The sequence below is a fragment of the Epinephelus lanceolatus genome, chromosome 16 (genome assembly GCF_041903045.1).
Source record: "Epinephelus lanceolatus isolate andai-2023 chromosome 16, ASM4190304v1, whole genome shotgun sequence".
NCBI lineage: Eukaryota > Metazoa > Chordata > Actinopteri > Perciformes > Serranidae > Epinephelus > Epinephelus lanceolatus.
The window spans coordinates 19,237,368-19,252,500 of record NC_135749.1 but is presented as its reverse complement, the minus strand read 5'-3'; the positions used below and the strand labels follow the sequence as shown (position 1 = coordinate 19,252,500).

Here is a 15,133-nt window from a genome sequence, read left to right as displayed (position 1 = left end):
TGCAGATTCTCTCGGTTCCTCTCACACAGCCTTTCTCCGTAAAAAAATATAAAGTAATTCATCAAAAAACAATGAGGACTGTATGCAGTCTTCCTCTTAACATTTTCTCGAAGTAAGGTTCACCAACCCAGTGTGTTTGCACTTGTATGTATTAGGTTAGGGTATCTCACATTTGTACATTAACATTGACCCACCTAGGTTCCACCTAGGACTAAATGACCCCTGATTAAGGTTGTTGACAATCATTGAAAACAACGATCTGGTGAGACAGAAGATGAAGGGTTTATGAAAAAAAAATAAAAATTCAAATGAAAATGCTCAAGGTGAAAGTAAAGACTCCACTGTCATCAAACTGAACAGAGTAAGTGTTGCTCCCTCTCTTTTGTGTGGCACACTGGCACCACCTGATGACATCACTGGTCAGGTCTGGCACACCCTGTTAACACTGTGAAAACACATGGTGCGTTTAAGATGCCTGTCCAACTCACACTCTCATTTAGAAACTGAAAAATTTCCCCCATAAATCCTTCATGCTTAGGATCAGCTGACATTATATGACTCCTGTGGCCCAGTGTAAAACCGCTGGCACGCCAAGAGGTGGTGGGAAAGTGTTTTCATCCAGCCAGCCTCACTAGCAGTGCACAGGGCGTGATATCTCTGCCAAGAGGCAAACTGTGAGCTAATTCAATTTGAAATTTACATAATGTGTAGCCAGCCAAGAAGAGCCATCAAGCGTTGCTCCTGTGTGCCACACAGCCACCAATAAACATTTAGCACGCCTCGCAAATCCCTCACCATAAGTCATCTCATGAAAACCACCAAAACGGCACTGATTGCTTGTGTGATATCAAATCCATCTATAAAAAAAAAAAAGTGTTATTAACTATACGGACTTAACATAAGGTGATACCATGTAGGGTGAATTTACCTCTACAGTACAGTTTTCAAGATAGAAAAATAAAAACGGAAAACAAAACTTTAAAACCATGACAAATGAAACATTAATGTGGGCAATCGTGTTTTTTTTGTAGACTCCTTTTATGTTTTTTTCCAAATCCCAAAGTTATTTAACCTGCTAGCCTTCACTTGCCAATATTTGACCTTCCCTCGATGCTGACTTTCACCTCATGAGGGATGAAGGAAGGTTTGGGCAGGGTCAAGGGCGGCTCCTCTTCTGATTTTTCTACTTTTCGACCCTCAGGGGCAGACCATCTCCGCTTCCTGCCTCCTGACGGCTTAATGGAGCCAGCTTCTGCGCCGCTGGCAATCTGACCTTTCGAAATTGACCCTCCTTCCCCAAACATGAGATCCCCATTTTCCACATTGGTGCCCTCTCCACTCCCATTCCCACTTCTGTCCCTCCCTCGCTGGCTGATGCCATTCTCCCGCTCGCTGTGCCTGGAGCCTCCTCCACTGCAGCTTTGGGGAGCATCTGAGACAGCTCTGGGGGGTTTGAGGTGCCCGTGGCTGGAGGCAGGGGTGGCCAGCTCCAGGGGCTGAGTCTTCTTCAGGGATCCGTTCCTCAGGTTCTTGAGGGTGAGTGAAATACAAACATCACCCACAGAGAGCTTGGTGCAAGGCAGCTCCAGAAGCTGGGTGGTCCGGTCGGGGCAGCATGAAGACCAGCCTTGGCCAAAGACGAAGAAGGGGTACTCCACCAAGACCTCCACACTCACCTGGAGGAGAGGGAGTGGTGGAAAGACACATCAACACTAAAACACTTTAAAACAAACTAGGCCTCCAACTAATGATTATTTTCATCGATTAATCTTCACTATTTTTTGGAATTGTCATTAACATGTCAGAAAATAGTGAAACATGCCCCATGGTAGGTTTTATTCAACCAACAGTTCATAAATCTAAACCTATTCAGTTTATTTTCATGTGACAAAAAGAAGCATCAAATTCTCACATTTAAGAAGCATGAAACCAGCAAATGTTTGGTAATTTTGCGTTAAAAATTACTGCGATGATTATTCCATGATCAGAACAATTGCCAATTCATTTTCTGTCTATCAACTGATCCAGGGGTGTCAAACATACAGCCCACGGGCTAGAACTGGCTCACCAAAGGGTCTAATCTGGGCCCACTGGATGACTTTGCAAACCTAAAGCTGAAAACATGTGTGTCATGTGATGCGCATCAAGTACCACCCCCAGCGTACACCGGACATGTCACGTTACAGCTTGTTAACAGACCACCAGACAAAGTTATTACTACTTTTACTTAAAGATCTGTACCTCTTCCACCTCTGCATAAGCTTAAAATATGTGTGGACACCATTAATAAAAGTTGATTTCTGAAGTGCCAATGTCCAGTGCTATGACTCGCCAGGCAATATCTTTTTGGCCATGGTCTTAATAATGCCAGGACTGGAGGTCATTTAGCTCGACCTCAACAAGTTCTCTTTGCATCCATGATGAGGAGAGGAGTCGAGCTGCCAGAGGAGCAGAAAAAAAGAGCTGCTACGGGAGCCGGTATGTACAAGCAGAGAGCAAGCCGGTGTGTGAAGGCTAAGAAGTGCCAGGATTCAGGAGCAAGTTAAACAGCGAGTAGCCTACTTAATGTAAAATTCTGCTTCAGAGGCAGAATACAGTTCTCTAACAAAACAATAAACACGCATTGTATTTACAGTTCCAAATACTGAACATTGTGCATAATGTTGTCAAGCATCAACTTCAGTACAAAAGAACCAGACTTCTATCTTAAAACAGAACTGGTGGAACCTTGTTGCTGAAGTACGAACAAAACTTTAGATTTGTAAATGGTTTAAGGCAGGAGATGCTTCTTCAATAGCCTCCACTTTAGTTTGGTGTGGTGATGCCAGCATTAGTACACAGGAGTTGAGATGTATTGAAAAATGCACATGTAATGACAGTGAGTAGTAGACTGACTGAATGTGAGAAAAACTGAGACATATTATTTTTCAAAGACATCTCAGACTGTTCATCCTCTGTTTTGTAAATGGATGAATATTTACAGAATGTATGTGTTCTTTAAACTAAAAGAGAGGGAAAATGTTGGAGGTCTTGTTGTTTAAAGGTTATTTTGCAATGGTTTTACAGGTTCGGCCCACTTAAGATCAAACTGGACAGTATGTGGCCCATGAACTAAAATGAGTTTGACACCCCTGAACTAACTTGATCAACTAATTGTTGCAGCTGTAATACAAAATCTTGTCTGCGTTTTTAAAACTTTCAAAATCCATAGAATTTTCCAAAATAGTTATGACAAGATAAGCCACAGTCACATCTAAATTTAGGAAACACTTTCATCAGGACTGTGTGGGTTGGTTTGATCATCTTCGGCTGACAGTAACTATTCACCATCTATCATCACTTTTTTTTTTCCAACACAGACAGAGAGATGGCTGCTTGTTGAAAACTACAAGGACTTTAATTTTGTCTAATTTTAGCTGAATGAAAGAAAACTATTGGGACATGCTGTCCTTAAACGCAGCAAGACTATTATGTAATTACTCTGATTGGTTTGTTAGAGGCACAGCTGGATAATGTTGGCATAGCGGTAGAATATAAATGCATTCAGGAAGGAAATGTAAGCAGATGGGTAAAATATTTCAGGAGAAAAATACCAACCGAAAAGTGAAATCTTTTGGTCCATTACACAATGAAGAGGACGGATTTATGTTCAAGAAGCTGAAAGTCTTCTGTTTGAATTCTGGCATAAATTGTGTACCTTTAGCACTGATTGGGTCTGTGTTATGATTTGTATGTATGACAGAATGAACAGATGACAGATAGAAGCAGGGGATGCTTTGAGATATGAGGGGCAGAGTGGGGAGAAAATAAACCTGCGGAGAAAGAAGATGAAAAGAAGGAAGCACTGAAATATTGTAGAGAGAATGAGAAGGTGGGAGTGGAGGAAGTTACTGAGATGGAGATGAAAAGGCGAGTTTACAGAGGGAGGGTGGGTTGAACAAAAAGGGGAGTGAGGAAGTGAACATGAAAGAGAACAATGTCAAGAACGATACAAGCGTAAGATGTATCAAACACCCTCTCAAAGCAAACGTCAGGCAATATTTTCCCTCCTGTATTATATAATTTTTGACTTCTCAGAGTAAGTCCTCTGAGTGTGGACTCAAAGCTGCTACCACCTCTCAGGGAGGAAAAAAAAAGTAAGAAGAGCCACTGATGGAGAACAAGAGAGAAAGATAAGTCTTTGAAAGATTGTCAGCTTTTGTGGGGTACAGTATCAAAGAGCAGCCGGGGGCGGGAGAGATGGTTAGAGATGTGCTGTGTGGGTGGACGAGTCACAGCGTGGACAGATGAAATAGATTAACTGGCTTTAACGCACACCCTCAAAGACAGTGAGAAGGGCGTGTGTGTGTGTGTGTGTGTGTGTGTGTGTGTGTGTGTGTGTGCGTGTATATGTGTGTGTGTGTGTTTGAAGGAGTTGGGAATAACCAGAGACAGGAAATAGAGAGATAAATCGAGGCGTTGTATTAGATGTTAAGAGATTACTGAGAGATCAAAGTTATAAAAGAGTGAGAGTTGTTTGTGACCTATCGAACCTCTCAGAGTACTACAGCATGGTATTACATGTGGCAGTAGAAACCTGGTAGCAAATACAGTAAGTGTATTCATGTTCCTGGCTTTACTGAATACTAGATTCCAACACTTGACTGTTTGAACTCTTCTAAAGCTCATAATCAGAACATGCTTGCCACATGACTGTCATTCTTCTACATTGAACGTAATTACAGAGGGAAGCACAGAGTCCTGTGAGATTCACCATAATGGAGTCATTAATAAGGGAGCAGCTCAACACCTGTCATTTAACATTAATAACACCAGCTTGCATTAAAGCCTTTTTACAGATCCTGTTAGAAGTCGTCTTTCATATTCACAGAGGCAAACTACAGCTGGGCTGATTAGCTTAGCAATGTGCTGGACTTAACATAAAAACATCAGTTACGATATAAGAGTTAAACTATTAATCAAATTCATTTTCTGTGGTTTCACTGAGCTTTTAGGATGACCAAAGCTTTTAGCACAAGTCATAATTATGTCATAAACTGTTATCCTGTAAAATCACATCAAGAACAAGCATTGAAGGAATAGTTTAACTTTCTTGCCAAGAGTCAGTTGAGAAGATCAATACCAATCTCATGTCTGTGTGTAAACAATGGAGACAGCAGTGAGAGCTGATTAGCATAGTTTAGCATTTTAACATTAAAATAAACCACTACTACTAGCTACTAGCCCCTCTAAAGCTTAAAAGAAATGACATGTACTATCCATAGACTGTATAAAAATAATGGATGTAGCCACTGTGATGTGTCACCCACTGGTTTGCGAACTCCTGTTCTGAAGCCTCAAGTTTAGCTTTTTGGAGCCAGAGGTGACCATATTGAAAGAGAGGGTGAGGCTGGGGAGGAGTGAGGGGTGGATCTGACTGAGAGCCCGAGGGGACGCCCAGCAGAAAGTCTGTCACTCCAAGTGACCACGCCCTAAACTGTGCCAAAACACAGTCGTCACGAATGGGAAAATTAGCTATACACGCTAAAATCAATTTTTCTAACAGGCTGTAAACAAATCAACATCATTTCTGCTGTAAAGTTGGGCAGTTTAACATGGGGGTCTATGGATATTGATTGACTTTTGGAGCTAGCCTCAAGTGGCCACTCAAGGAACTGCAGTTTTTGGCACTTTGGACTTGGAAAATGAATCTGGGCGTAGGCTGCATTTTTTTCAGCTCCGGAGGTTGTCACTTGGTGGTATCACTAATCTGTACACAGACACAATATAATTCTTCAGGGATTCAATTTGTATATGCTATCAAACAAAATTAAACACTAATTAATGAGCTTTAAAGGTGCTTGTAGCTGTATTCCTCAGCTTTATAGAGGACCAGATACTAACAACGCTAAGCTAGTTGACTCCTGACTCCATTTCCATTGTTAGTGCACAAACATGAGGGTGATATCAATCAAACTTTAAGTGTACTTCCCAAAATGTCAAACTGATCCTTTAATAAAGGTTGCTCCCTGTCTCTCACCTGCGCACGGTGCTCACCAACAGAGAACTGAACCACAGCAAAGTTGGGTGAGGTGTGGCTCCCTTCAATGCGCTCCACTGTGGATGAGTCAATCTTCAGCTCGCTGCTGATCTCTGCACTCTGGATGAAGTCCTCTGTCTTCAGGTCCTCCACACGTTTCAGCTCCCCGTCAGCCAGCTGGATGATGGAGCCCTTGATGAAATACGGGGGGAGCGAAGGTGGCACCACCGTACTGGATGGGGGAGGAGGAGCAGAAGGAGCGACGAGCCCCGGCGGAGCGGGAACAATGGGGAGATGAAGCTGGGCTTGGACCACTGCACCTGGAGCGGCCTGGTGATACGAGCCGCTGGCCGTTTCTAGAGTTTCTCCTTTGGGGGCAGTGGCAGCAATGTACGTGTGTGGGAGTGTGGTAGGAAATGGTGCAGCTTGGGTGGATGATGTTACGTGGGAGGTTACAGGTTCTAACGTTGTGACTCCACTACCACTAACAGGGATGATGACAGGTTGAGCGCCAGGAATGAGTAAGTGTTGTTGTAGGCTGGTGTGGTAGCTGATTGGCGTATGTTGGCTCCCACTGCCCCCTGCAATGTAACCAATGATAGGTGGCTGAGGGTAGATACTGGTGGAGGGGAGCCCCATTGACAGTGACTCTGTAGCGCTGTGGGTGGTCTGGATAACGGTCTGTGGCGACATGGTGCTGACAGCAGCTTTCAGGCTGTCGACACTTAATGGGGGCGGAAACGTGAAAGAGGAGGTGGTGTTGGAGGAGGAGGGTGTGCGATTGACAGGCTTGCCCAGGATGATGCCACCTTTCTCCAGGTGTGTGGGGGCAGAGGATGTCAGCTTCTCAGGGCTGGCTCTAGGTGGTACCAGCTGGTGGTCCCCATGGCTGTTAGGCATTAGCATGAGAGAGGTTCTCAGCCCTGAGGGATCATGAGTAGAGTAGTCTGAATGCAGAACCAGCTGGCGGGTCTCATAGGACGACAAAGATGAAGCGCCGTCCCGTGATTTGCTCCCTGGCTTGGAGAGGCTCGACTCAGGGGATGCTCCAAACCGTCGCCCCCTTTCCAGCTCTCCATTATGGAGCTCTCTAGGTCTGGAGCCACCTTCCTCTTTCCTAGTGGGTCCGTCTGTATACTGCACCACAAGCTGGGACATCCCATGTCCCAAAGTATGGTGGTGGTGCAGCGACTGGGGAGGAAGGTGAACACCTGCTTGGTGATGAGGTGACGGCACAGTTCGTGGGGAGGTTGACATTAGAACATGATGAGGGGCAGGGTCTGTGGAGGGTGGAGGCATGGAAGTGCGCCCCGTGGATGCTCTTTGCTGGTCATGTTTGGAGGCGTGCGAAGGAGCAGAGACTGTCTCTGTGTGTGAGTGTCTCTGTGCAGCCAAAGAGGAGGACGAGGAGGAGAGGGGGGGAGGTGGAGGTGGAGGAGGAGGTGGGAGCAGTTGAGGGGAAATGTAGCCTGCGTATGGGGCAGTGTAGGATGAGGCTATGAACTGCAGGTTGGGAGGCAGTTGGGCATAATGGACAGTTCCTCCAACTGTGGACTGTGATAGGGGGGACGTATACACTGTGGGAAGAGATGATACTAGCCTCAGTGAGGAAGATGAGGATGAAGAGTCTGATGTGGAGAAGAGGGATTTATACTGTAGGCCGTCAGACTGACTGGAGCTACGGTGTCCACCCACGCCACTCTCATTCCCACCAGCCACGCTGGCAAGCCAGGCCATGTTCTCTGTGCGCTGGCTGTCACTGGCAGGTGGGATGGTTGGCGAGCGATTGTCAGATGGTAATGTGCTTGAGGGGATCTCCCTCTTCTTTGGGGGCAGACATTCATTACTGCGTTCCTGGTTGGACTTCATGCTGACTTCGCCTCACGTCCCTCAACTGTACTTGCTTTATCTTTTCTTAACTTTTTGACTTCTATAGCTTTTTCTTTCTTTTCTGTTCTCTCTCTCTCTCTCTCTCTGACTTTTTATTTCACCTTCCTGTCTCTTTTTCTCACTTTTGATGTTCTGTCCCTTGTCTCTCTTTAATTAGCTATGAATTAACTTCCCAATCTTTTCTCTCTTTCCCTCTCTATCCAGTTCACCCAAGGCCGTTGATTATCAGGTCTTTTCTTGATAACAAAGAAAATCCAAGCCCTAAGAAGCAGGTGAGGAAGGATTAAAGATGGAGATGAAGATATGGAGGGGGTGGTTAGAGGGGAGGGATAGGGCGGTCTGTTTGGTCCAGAGGTCTTTAGCGGCTGAAGGGTGAGCTCAGTGTGGTAGGGGAGAGAGTCACGACGTCACACCTGCTGCTGCCGCCGAGGACGACGGGGGGCCGAGTGCGTCGCACTTCATGCGGAATCATTTCCTTGCAAAAGCAAGCCTGCCCACACCCAGCACAATCCTGTGGGAGACAGAGATAGGCAGATGGTTAGGAGATGTGTTGCTCTCAAACTGATGAATAGGTAAATACACACAAATTTAAAGACATTCATATTTTTGGATGTGTGCAGTTTGTTTTCACCTATAAAGTGCACCATAATTGACAGGCCAATCCTCCAAATTCCTATTGTCTAAGCACAAGTGCATCAGCTAATTGTCTCCAATTAAAATGAAAAGCGGACACACTGAAATGCACTGCATCATACAGTAAGTATCCCTGGTCTGGGGTGCAGTGCCACAAAGCAGCTCTACTGATACATACTGAAGCAAAACAACCAACTTGAAAAAGTATTAGCTCATGACCACAAAAAGTTTTTAGTGTAAATGTAAATCTAAACTTTTGACTATTTGGTTGCAACCATTAACTAATCCCAACATAGCAACTAAATTACACAAGATCATGTTTTGTACACAGTAAACATTTCAAGGAGGGAGACAGACACATTGCTCCAGCAGAAAACAGGCCATGAGAAATAAAAAACACGACGTAGAGGGAACTTGTGTGCTGCACCAAGAGATTCGGCAGCACAACAAAACGACTCCAAGAGAAGAGAAACTGTTGAGCGATACATCTTCTGCCATGAAGGTCAACAAACAAGCCACGAGCCAACAAAATGAAGCCCTGCATCAACAAACTCAGGGGCTCAACAAAGAGCGCCAAAACAAAAATAAAGCCACAAATGCAACACAAGGACGCTCCCCAACAAGAGTGCAAAAAAAAAGATTCTCCAAGAACTAACAGTGTTTCAAGGGAATGTATTTAATCTGAGGGATGAAAAAGTGGACATTCACTGACAAAATGATGTCCTGCAACAGAATTTCAGGAGGTCAACTACATGGAAAACACTCCTTGTGACTTAAGTGTGCATTGGAAAATAATTTTTTGTATTGCTAACAGGTGGCTAGTTGAAGGGTTTATGCTGCCTCTACAGTGGGTGAGCAAAAATACTGAAGCAAAATAAAAATAATAATAATAATCCAAGTAGTTCCTGTGGGTTTCCAGAAGCTTGCACCCCTTAATAAAAACAATCTAAACAATTCCAAAAAGTTTCCAGCACCTGCTGGACATCAAATACAAGTGTGTGCTGTACTCAGTAAAGTATGTGTGCCACGTGTATGTGTGTGTGTGTGTGTGTGTGTGTGTGTGTGTGTATGTGTGTGTGTGCCATCTGTTAGCGAGGACCCCCTGCTGCAAAAGATGGAAAGCTTGGTGTGAATCTCATAAATAATGTAGAAGCATTTCAAGCACATGCACCCACCCACACACCCACACACCCACACACACACACACACACACACACACACAACCAGCCACACACCTCCTTGCTTACTCAAACACTGACACCTGGGCATATTCAATTATGCTGACACATGTTCTTTTCCTGACACACAGCTCAAGTTCACACACAAACTCTTTCACCGCGTAGAGCAAAAAAAGCACACACACTGTCCAACTTAAAGACTCCTCACATTTGCACACTTGATAGTGGGCAGCGTATCAGTTGACTAACACACATCAAACTTGCAATAAAAGTGCACAGCTGGCAAAGCTGTTGTTACAGCAACAACGCGCTGACTCTAAAACAAGGTTTGTCTCAGTTAAAAGTTTGCAAAGTCAGCGAGTTTACATCATCCAGAGTGTGTATCATGCAACTATGAGAGAAACTTACAGAAATACACGAGCACGACTGCAAGAAGACATTAAATAAAATGACACCTTAAAGGTCCAGTGTGTAGGATTTAATGGAATATATTAGCAGAAATGGAATATAAAAATCATAAATATGAGTTCATTAGTGTATAAACACCTGTAACTAAGAATCGTTGTGTTTTCGTTACCTTAGAATGAATGGGTGGACATGAACGGTGGATGAATGGACAAACCAAACTCTAGATTCAGTCACATTCCAGGGCCATTTACATTTTTGTGTTGGCCACTGTAGTTCTCCTACACACTTGGCACAGAGAAGTTTCAGTTGGGTGCAATCTGCAGCCCGTACCGCTAGATGCAACTAAATCCTACACAGTAGATCTGACATGACCAATTTAAGATGCATAGAAGCAAGACACAGCCTTCCTGAGTCTCCGTTTCAACTTGTGTCGAAAGTGTGAATTTCAAACTATAACAGTTTTAAATTGTGTTGATAGGCCAAGTAAAACCAACCAATCCATCCATTTTCTAACCGCTTATCCTCTTGAGGATCACAGGGGGGCTAGAGCCTATCCCAGCTGACATTGGGCGAGAGGCAGGGTACACCCTGGACAGGTCACCAGACTATCACAGGGCTGACATGTAGAGACAGACAACCATTCACGCTCACATTCACACCTACGGACAATTTTAGAGTCAACAACCAGTCCCCAACCTCAATGTCTTTGGACTGTGGGAGGAAGCCGGAGTACCTGGAGAAAAACCACACTGACACAGGGAAAACATGCAGACTCCACACAGAAGGGCTCCCACACCCGGGATCGAACCGGGAACCCTCTTGCTGTGAGGCAACAGTGCTAACCACCACACTAAATGATTGTCTTTTGACATAATAAAAAAGTCAACAATGAACTTTTATTCTCAAATAAATAGTATAATAAACACTTGTTTTTCACCACCTACAACATGCTGTATCCAGTGTATAGTTTCTAATGTAAGCAACGTAATGTCAGCAACAATATAAGTTTTCTAATAAAATTGGATAATGGTTAGTTTGCACTACATTGTTGCTCTACTGAGCAGACATGGGAAACTTACAGTGGTTGAAGCATCTTGAGATAACAATGGAAGCCTCTTGTTTGATATAATTGCCTGTGAAGCGTTTTATTATTGTGCATTTTGAAACACAGCCATTTATACAGCTGGTAACATCACATAAAAGACCGCAATTGTTGCTAGTTGTGCTCCAGTTAGTCCCTATAACCCTGCCTGCTGTATTGGTGGCGACTCTGATTATCTGATCTCTGAGCTGCCAAGCCACAAAAGATTTAATCTCTCAACTAGAATGAATGGGTCAACACTTCCGAGACTTCCTAAGGGTTATTTGCTAATTCCTGCAGAGTGATACCAATTGCAACTGTGTGTGTTTGTGTGTGTCTGTGTGTGTTCTGTAGGATGAGGGACATCTTGCATCTCAAGGAGATTCCTGTGATTTCAGAAGTGTCGCATTGTTACTATAACACAACTGCAGAGACAGGCGTAGGAGTAAACGCACATGCAAATTCACATGCACATACAGACATACAGCACAAGAACACCCGCACACACACACATACAGGCTTTGTTATAATGGTAGTTCGCGCACACACACATACACACATTTTCACAAGCGCACACCATCTGTTCAATCAAGCAGGCATGACTCAGAGGTGTGTTGATCGGTGAGCTTTTAGCACTGAGATGCACTCTTCTCTGCCTCTCCCTCCTTCACTCTACCTCTACTCCACTCCTCTCCTGCCTCAGCCTGCCCATCTCTCATTCCTCATAACTCCACTCTCAATTATCATTCTTCCATCTAATGGTTTTATGTTCTTAATCGTCTGTCTCTCAACGTCTTTGCTTCTTCTCTCTCGGCATAACTTTCACATTAATCTCCTACTTGTCTCTCCTGTACCTGCACCTCATTCAACATACTGCTCATGCCGTGTCAAAATACACAGTCGGTATAGATAGGTTCAAAAGAAAATAAGCCAAACTCGTATCCAACAAGCTGTTGCTCAAATTAAAACTTTGAGATAAGAGGAATAATATGTGTCTGAGAGCTCTCAGATCAGAGACATTTCATATCAGCTGTCACATCAAACACTGACAGTGTCTGTACATCCAGCCGCAGATGCGTTCATGCTGCCATCTATGGTTGCTTTTATCTTCAGAGCGGGGCACGTTATTTCTGACAGTTCACTCTGGCATGTGAAAAAGGTTTCTGAGAATTCCAGGAGAAATATTATAGGCATTGTGTAATGGGATACATAGTCCTACGGTGTTTGCAATAAGCATGATCTGCTATCAGCAAGATTGTTATTGCAACAGAGGAGTTGTAAAGTACTACTACAAGAAAAGTGGTTTCGTCATCTTGCATGGCTGCTTGGTTATATAATGAGAACTTTATTCAGTATAGCAAAAAAGGAACTTAAACCTGCATTAGCTGAATTTTAGCCATGTGGGGGCAGCAGAAACAAGCAGCAATAATGACATGATCTTACCATATGACACTGATATGCCAAATATGTTAACAAGTTTCTAAGCACCTGGCAAATGTAAGACCAATATGCACTCTGCTTTTAGCCCCATTTTGCTCTCCACCAGCTCCTGAGGGAAATATCTGATCCTTTAGCAGCTACATGCTCCACTATGTTCACCACTTAGTCGGTAACTTTGTCTGCTGTTTGGTGCTGGGCGGGTAGCAGCTGTGAGGTTTTAGAATTCTTTTTGCTAAGAACAGCTGCCTGCTGTGTTTGGAAACCACACTGATAAGAGAGTGAAATAAAACAATGAGGTGGAAGATGCTACTATACTCTGCAGAAATGAGGAGAACCGAAAAGTTGGGTCACCTTACACCTTACAGAATCCTTTTAACTAAAATACTGCAGATGATGAGAAACAGTACAAACAATAATGCTGGGAAAAACTGTGCTTTTTAAATTTGATCCTTTCTTATTCACTTAATCCTACAGTGTTAGTGAGAGATACAGTGAAAGTAGAGAAAAAGACTCCACTGAGAGCTACATCCTTCCTTATCAAAGTGATACTTTGCCAATTTTCAGCCAGCTTTGTATCATCACGTGAGCAGTATGTGTAAATGAACTGTGGTAAACTTCCCCCCATCTTACCAGCGCCCAGATCTCCCTGCTCATCTTGCAGGTCAAATCAGCTGGATGGCACATTTTGCGTCACTCAAAACAAACTAGGATTAAACTTCAAAACTAACCAGTGTTGATTAAATATGAACCCATTACTGTATTGCCTTTTTCCCACCTTAACTGTTTTCTGAAACATTTTAGCTTAATCTTTAACTGCAGGATCGATTATTACCAGCTGGCAGCCATATTGTTTCCTGTGGAAAACCATCCAAGCTCCATTACGTCCAGGCCCCCAGGAAGTGCTCTGGACTTTGAAGCCAATTTTCCTAGTGGCCAAACAGTGGAATTACAGCTTCTGGGTCCGTCGCGTGATGCCCTGTGGCCCAAAACGACTTTTTCCCATTGACTTACATGGCAAAAGAGACATCTGCTAATCAGTGGATACGTTTTTTTGAGCAGCACAACCCCCCGGAAATGACTCATTTCACTATCAGGATTTCATTCATTCAGTCCAATAACATATAGAAAATGTACAAGAGCTGCAAGATTGAATTATTGTATCCCCATTCAGCACTAAACTGGAAAATTAGCCGGCTCTGTTGGTAGAAGTTATAATGTGCCTGCTCTATGGCTGCACAATGCGGAAGCAGTGCTGATCTAGGTAATTACTTACGCTGCAGTTGAACCATTTTGGTTTCATGCACCACTGAGAAAATTTCATAGGAATGAACAGAGCCCTCTTGCGAATGCCGTATCCAGGTCTCTTTATACATCCATGATTACGTCACCCACCAAGGGGAGCATTTATTGGTCTAATGTGGCGCAGTGCAGTAAGCAAAAGCAAAGCCAAAGTCCTTTTTCTTTGTTTTCTCTGTTCACGTGGCACCAATTTCAAAAGCATTTGCATCTTTCTACTGCATAAACACTACTACTTCTTTAAACCTTCCGGCATGCTGGGTGGGAAACTTTGGGTTGTTTTTTTTTTAAAAAGTACAGCAACAATTAATGAAGAGTCTGAAGAGGATCGACAAAGGGATTTGAGGGAAGGATAAAGACAGGCAGTAAAGATGGGAGAACTAGGGTATGGAGTGAGGGAAGGCTTGGGACACATGAGAGAAGGGAAGAGAGAAAGAGAGGCGAGCTCAACTGACCTACATTGCAAAAAGAGGGAGAGTACTGCTTCACTGAAACTGACACTCAAACACACATTCACTGAAAAGCTATGTCACCTGAATCTTGCTGAGTTTGCAGCGTGTACGTGTGTGTTTGTGTGTCAGTGAATGTGTGTGTTGATATCAGATGACCCGTAACCCAAGCCGTCTGTCCTCCAAGTGCTTCAGTCTCTCTCTCTCTCACACACACACACACACACACACACACACACACACACATTCACAAACACAATGATCCACCTCACCATAGTCTGTGTGTGCGTGTGTGAGTCAGTAACCTGAATCGTTCACTCATGCTCAATATACTATTGTCCTTCTACGGTCAAAACAGTGGAGGCGTGTATATGTCATTCTTTCTCTCCTTCACACACTCACACAAACACACACATAGAGCCAACTCTTGAATGAATTGTAAAGTACTCATAATGTCTGATGTTTGTGATTAAAGCTCCACAGGGACACAAAATCAAAACAATCTTACATGTATCAATTATGTATAGAAATGACATTTTCAAAGTTACAGTAATACACATCATACTCTAACTGATGCATTTAACTGGCAATCTATAATTTATAAATGCTTCTAGTTTACTCGAGCAGTAATGGGGTATCCTGCGGTAATGGCGCCAGTGGTATGGCCAACAGTACTGTAACTATGGTCATTTACTACAATTACAAACTGTTTACAGCAGCAACAGACACTCAGAGACAC

The 15,133-nt window shown here is 43.6% G+C and overlaps 1 protein-coding gene across 2 annotated transcripts in view; it reads right to left on the bottom strand.

Moving 5' to 3' along the window:
- Positions 1–942: 942 nt before the first annotated feature.
- atxn1a (ataxin 1a) overlaps positions 943–15,133 on the bottom strand; it is a 121,533-nt gene continuing 107,342 nt past the window's right edge. For both annotated transcript variants that reach the window (XM_033636572.2, XM_033636573.2), the window contains 2 exons: positions 6,020–8,420; positions 943–1,676 (listed from right to left, as the gene is read on the bottom strand). In XM_033636572.2, coding sequence (XP_033492463.2) covers positions 1,083–1,676; positions 6,020–7,888 — 2,463 coding nt within the window. In that variant the 5' untranslated portion in view covers positions 7,889–8,420 and the 3' untranslated portion in view covers positions 943–1,082. The remainder of the gene's footprint in view (positions 1,677–6,019; positions 8,421–15,133) is intronic.